This window comes from Salvia hispanica, chromosome 6 (assembly GCF_029641045.1).
Source record: "Salvia hispanica isolate PSC_SH4W2 chromosome 6, Shi_PSC_v1, whole genome shotgun sequence".
NCBI classification, from domain to species: domain Eukaryota; kingdom Viridiplantae; phylum Streptophyta; class Magnoliopsida; order Lamiales; family Lamiaceae; genus Salvia; species Salvia hispanica.
Window position 1 is genome coordinate 31,769,817 of NC_142697.1, and position 6,095 is coordinate 31,775,911.

Here is a 6,095-nt window from a genome sequence, read left to right on the forward strand (position 1 = left end):
AACTACCTACTGATGCAATCGAACATAAGATGAGGGTGTCCTCACCCGTAGGAGGCCTTATAGATATCACACGGACTTGCTCAAACGTAGAATTCACTATGGGAAACCTTAAGTTAGTGGCTCACAATTTGCATGTGATGTTGATGTGGAGCGTCGACATCATATTGGGAATGGATTGGCTAGCCGAAAACTACGCTACCATTCTTTGTAAGGAAAGGCAGATCTCTCTGCAATACCCAGGGAAGGAACCCACAATCTTTCACGGAATCTCCATGAGGCGACGAAAGTCCATAATTTCTGCACTACAAGCGACCACTATGATAAGGAAAGGATGCCCTGCATACCACGTCTATCTGAATGGAGAACAGAAAGAGGACCGAAAGATATAGGATGTAGCAGTGGTACGAGAATTTCCAGATGTCTTTCCTGACGCACTACCAGGATTGCCGCCAGACAGGCAATTGGAATTCACAATCGATCTCGAACCAGGATCTGCCCCAGTATCGAAGGCACCATACAGAATGGCGCCTAAAGAGTTAGAAGAACTCAAGATACAGTTACAGGAACTACTAGACCTAGGCTTCATCCGACCCAGTGTGTCAGCATGGGGCGCACCAGTGCTCTTCGTGAAGAAGAAGGAAGGAACACTGAGAATGTGTATCGACTACCGAGAGTTGAACAAGCTGACGCTCAAGAACAAGTATCCTCTACCGAGGATTGATGACCTTTTTGACCAACTTCGAGGGGCTGGTGTATTCTCGAAAATGGACTTGAGATCAGGCTATCACCAACTGAAAGTCCGACATGACGATGTACCCAAGACGGCGTTCTGCACTAGATATGGCCATTACGAGTTCACCGTAATGCCTTTTGGGCTTACAAATGCCCCGGCAGTGTTCATGGACCTAATGAACCGCGTGTTCCACCCGTACTTGGACAAGTTCGTGCTAGTCTTTATAGATGATGTACTTATCTACTCGAAGAACGAGAAGGAACACGAGGAACATCTGAGAACCACCTTAGAGACGTTGAGAGCCGAGAAACTCTATGCTAAGTTTGGGAAATGCGAGTTTTGGCTCAACGAGGTGAACTTCGTAGGGCACATAGTAACGGCAGAAGGGATCCGAGTGGACCCTGCAAAAGTGGAAGCAGTACAACGTTGGCAGTCACCAACAACACCTAGTGAGATTCGAAGTTTCTTAGGTTTGGCTGGTTATTATCGGAGGTTTATTGAAGGATTTTCAAAAATAGCTCGACCACTGACTCAACAGCTCAAGAAAGGAGCTAAGGTCAATTGGACGCCGGAGTGCGAAGCAAGTTTCCAACTATTAAAAGAAAAGTTGACCACCGCACCAGTCCTAGCCGTACCAGCACCAGAAGCAGGCTATGTAGTGTACACCGATGCGTCAAAGATCGGACTTGGATGCGTACTGATGCAGAATGGCAAGGTGATCGCATACGCGTCACGCCAACTCAGGCCACACGAGCTAAATTACCCCACTCATGATCTGGAACTAGCAGCAGTAGTACATGCCCTGAAGATTTGGAGACATCACCTCTACGGAGTTCGATGTGAGATCTTCACGGACCACAAGAGCCTTAAGTACTTTTTCGAGCAGAAGGATTTGAATATGCGACAACGTAGATGGCTCGAATTAGTCAAGGATTATGACTGTGGTATAAATTACCACCCAGGCAAAGCGAATGTAGTGGCAGATGCCTTGAGTAGGAAAACCACACCCCAAGTGGCCACTTTCCTCACACAGAATGAGGAACTTATACGGGAATTCGCTAAGATGCGATTGGAGGTAGTAAGAGCACCAGAGACAGTGGAAAGTAGAATCGCCACTCTAGTGATTGAGCCAGACTTAAGGACCAGAATTGTTGAGGCTCAAAGGAGTGATGAAGCATTAGAGAAAATTCGTCTTAAAGTGAGGACGGGAAAAGAGGTGAGTTACCGCGAAGAAGCAGATAACGCCCTCACGTTTGAAGGGAGATTATGTGTGCCCAATGACGAGACTCTCAGGAATGAGATCATGAGCGAAGCTCACGAAACACCCTATACTGCCCACCCAGGAAGTACGAAAATGTATCAAGATATGAAGAAACAGTTTTGGTGGGATGGCATGAAGAGGAGTATAGCGTCGTTAGTAGAAACATGCCTAGCATGTCAACAAGTGAAGGCTCTACACCAACGACCCTATGGAAACTGCAACCCCTAGAAATTCCCGAGTGGAAATGGGAGCACATCACGATGGACTTCGTAACAGAATTGCCAAAGTCACAACGAGGAAATACTTCTATTTGGGTGATTATAGATCGCCTCACCAAAAGCGCTCACTTCGTACCAGTTCGTATCACTTACGGATTAGACAAGTTAGCTCAGATCTAGGTACAAGAGATCATACGCTTACATGGAATACCAGTGACAATCACTTCAGACCGAGATTTAAAATTCACTTCTAGATTTTGGATAAGCCTGCAGCAAGACCTGGACACCCCGATAGAATTTTAGTACTGCGTTCCATGTGCAGACGAATGGACAGTCTGAAAGGACGATCCGGACACTGAAAGATATGTTGAGATCCGTAGTGCTCGACAGTGGAGGAAGCTGGGAGCCAGCATTACCGCTCATAGAGTTTGCCTACAACAACAGTTATCAGTCAACCATAAACATGGTTCTATATGAAGCATCATACGAAAAGAAATGTAGATCACCACCCTACTGGGACGAGGTCGGTGAGAGAAAGATGCTTGGACTGGATTCTGTAGAGTAGATGATAGAAATTGTCCGACAGATCCGTGGAAGAATCAAGAAAGCTTAAGATAGACAAAAGTCTTACGCAGATGCTCGCCGAACCGACCTGCAGTTCAAGGCGGGAGACAAAGTTTTTCTGAAAGTGTCCCCGTCTAAAGGAATTTCGAGATTCAGCATCAAGGGCAAGCTAAGACCACGATTCATCGGACCCTACGAAATTCTAGAAGAAGTGGGTCCTGTGGCGTACAGATTGGCACTTCCACCGAGTTTCGGGAATGTGCACAACGTTTTTCATGTGTCACAATTGAGGAAATATGTGTTCGACCCAAACCACATAGTTCACCAGGAGGAAATGATTTTGGAGCCGGACTTAAGCTACGAAGAGAAGCCAGAGGCAATCTTGGATAGGAAGGTCAAGGAATTGAGAAACAAATCTATTGTAACAGTGAAAGTTCTATGGAAGCACCATGGTCACGAGGAAGCTACGTGGGAACTGGAAGACAAGATGAAAGAAAAGTACCCAGAACTGTTTGAGTAACATAAGCAAAATTTCGGGACGAAATTTTCGTTAAGGAGGGTAGAATGTAATACCCGCACCCTTACTTTTCTTTTCCCTCACCATTTTAATATCGAACTAAGGATGTGAAGTTCCCCGTTCATGAAGAATTAATGAAACTCGAGCTTTTGTTGTGAATTTTTTTTTTAAAACTTTTAGTTACAAGTAAAAGCTAAGTAATCAATTGAACTAAGAAATTAGAAATTTACATTGTAGAATATCATGAATTTTCGAATAGCGTTACATAGGCAATAAAATGAAAAACTAAAAAAAATAAAATGTGCATGGAAAAAATGGCATCGGGCCTCTTCTTCCGGGCCAAAAGTCGCGGCCCGTATCTGATCGGCCACCGGGCCCAGGGCAGCGAGCCCACTCTCCGAGGCAACTAAGTGGCAGCCAAAATTGTTTCTTCCTCCTACTAGATAAAAACAAGTGTTAATTGCAAAGAAACAAGGGAAACTCAGGAGCTACTATTAGGAGAAAAGAAACAACCCTACTTTGATAATAGGAGACCAAAAATTCACCAAAGAGCGCAAGTCAAATTCTTAAATCCTTCACACCATATGTGAACATGGAATCATATTTGAGACACGGAGAAGGTGTTGGAGAATACACAAGAGTACATGAGGTGTTGAAGTTGAGCTATGATGCCTTACCTTATTACCTTAGACCATTCTTCATCTATTTAGCATGTTTCCCTGACTCTCACAAGATTGATACCGAGCAACTTTATTTATTGTGGATGGCGGAAGACTTCATTTCATACCAAGATAAAGGACCTAACGAGTCTCTAAGAGATGTGGCTCAAAGGTATCTCATTGAACTTGTTATGAGGAGTATGGTTCAACTGCATGAAGCAACAGAGACCTACACTTCACGTAACAAGTTCGATTGGTGTGGGCTTCATGATTCAATGCGTGATTTATGTTTTTTGAAAGCTGAAGAAGAAAACTTTCTCAAGCCCATTGATGCTTCCAGATATATGTGTGGAAGAAGGTTAGCAATACCTTCATCAATTGGTAATTTCATACGCCGATTAGCCATCAGTTACGAATATGGTAGTGTATCAGGTATCGATAGGCTAGATGAGCTTAAAGATCTTAGATCATTTATGCTTCTCGGAACAGGGTCTGCCGGTCCTGGACAAATTGGCTTCAAAGAGGGCTCAATTAACTTTGAGATGTCACAATGCTTGAGGATATTTGTAGTAGAGGGGTGTGAATTTGAAGGGGAAAAATTACCAAGCAAGGTGGGTGAACTAATTCATCTAAGATACTTGAGTTTGAGGTTGTCTAAGCTGAGAGAGCTACCAAAGTCTGTATGTAATATTCCATACTTGCAGACCTTAGATTTGCGAGTATCATCAGGTATTGTTCTTAGATTGCCAAATGTGATTTGGAAGATGAAAAGATTAAAGCATTTGTTTCTCAATCGTGGAATAGAAGTGATTGGAGGAGGGGAGAAACTAAGACTGGATGGGCTAAAGGAGTTGGAGACACTAAAAGTGATCACAGGTGACAGATGTTGCATTGCAGATATCCCGAAATTGGTCAGTTTACAGAGTATAAATGTTATAGTTAGTGATGTGGATAGCATGTCAATTGTGTTGAGCAACAAAAGGAGTCAACGTGAGATTGGCCTTTGGGTTATGTCATGTGATATAAGTTCGGATAAAGATATGGAGGTTTTGCATGATGGGTTGATGTCTCCATCATTGGTTGATTTGGAGATGTATAAATGCAATATGGGTGGCAGTTTTCCACACTATAAACAAGGGATGTGTCAGAATTTAGTAACTTTGAAACTAAATGAATGCAAGGTTAAGGTAGATGTGGTGGAGTTTGGCGCGTATCCCATGTTGCGAACTCTGTTTCTGGACGGTGTCGAGATGACAGAAACATTAATTTGCCATGCAAAATCATTCCCACAACTCAAGAAGCTTCATCTCTGCAATTTGAGTGATTTAAAGAAATGGGAACTGGAATATGGAGCAATGCCAAAGCTTGATTACCTGTCGATCCATGGGTGCCGCAATTTGGAGGAGCTTCCACTTTATTTGAAGTACATCATTACTCTTCGACAGATAACAATCGGTAGCATGCCAGTTGAATTCATGGAGATAGTAGATGAAGGAGAATATGCGCCATATGTCAACGTTCTTAAAGAATGAAGCAAAAGGTAATGTAACTAACAGCCTATACCATCTTGACCATACTTGAAAGAGTAGATTATATATGGATAGAGTTGTTGTCTCTCGTATTTTTTATATAACTAACAGCTATATACATATAATCTTGACCTTATTTGTGCTATTTCGTTTTCAGATCACAAGCCTCCCGACCTCCAAAAGTTTGATCCATGATGGAGGCTCACAAGACTTGGTTATTCACTTTAATTGACACGTTTAATAATATGACATTTTGGAGTTTCTTTATGTACTCACAAGACTCCAGGATTCTAATCTTGAGTTTACATATTAGTTTGCAGTAGCTCATTAGTAGTTAAGCTGTTATTTGCATTTGATACTATTACTGTCAACTCCTACTTGTTTATTCGAAAAACTATGGGAGTTTTTACATGTTAAACTAGTCATGGAATTGTTGCATTTGGGGTAAATAGTCCAATACTTCTTATTGCTTGATCTTCAAATAAAATTGAGAATATTTAGAATAGAAAAAAAATCTTCTCTAATTTCTTATCTTTGACATGCTGTTCGAAAATCTGTTCTCTGTGCAATTTATTGTGTTTTTGAACTCCTTGTTGATCGAACATTCAATTTCT

General features: G+C 42.2%; 1 protein-coding gene across 1 annotated transcript; it reads left to right on the forward strand.

The window, feature by feature from the left end:
* Positions 1-3,885: 3,885 nt before the first annotated feature.
* LOC148923582 (putative disease resistance protein At1g59780) lies at positions 3,886-5,484 on the forward strand. The gene has a single exon (XM_089061546.1). The coding sequence runs from the start codon at positions 3,886-3,888 to the stop codon at positions 5,482-5,484; it is 1,599 nt and encodes a 532-aa protein (XP_088917672.1).
* The last annotated feature ends 611 nt before the right edge of the window (positions 5,485-6,095 follow it).

Bases quoted from the DNA above. Each gene is read 5' to 3' on its own strand.
- LOC148923582 (XM_089061546.1), top strand. From the start codon at position 3,886: ATGGAATCATATTTGAGACACGGAGAAGGTGTTGGAGAATACACAAGA.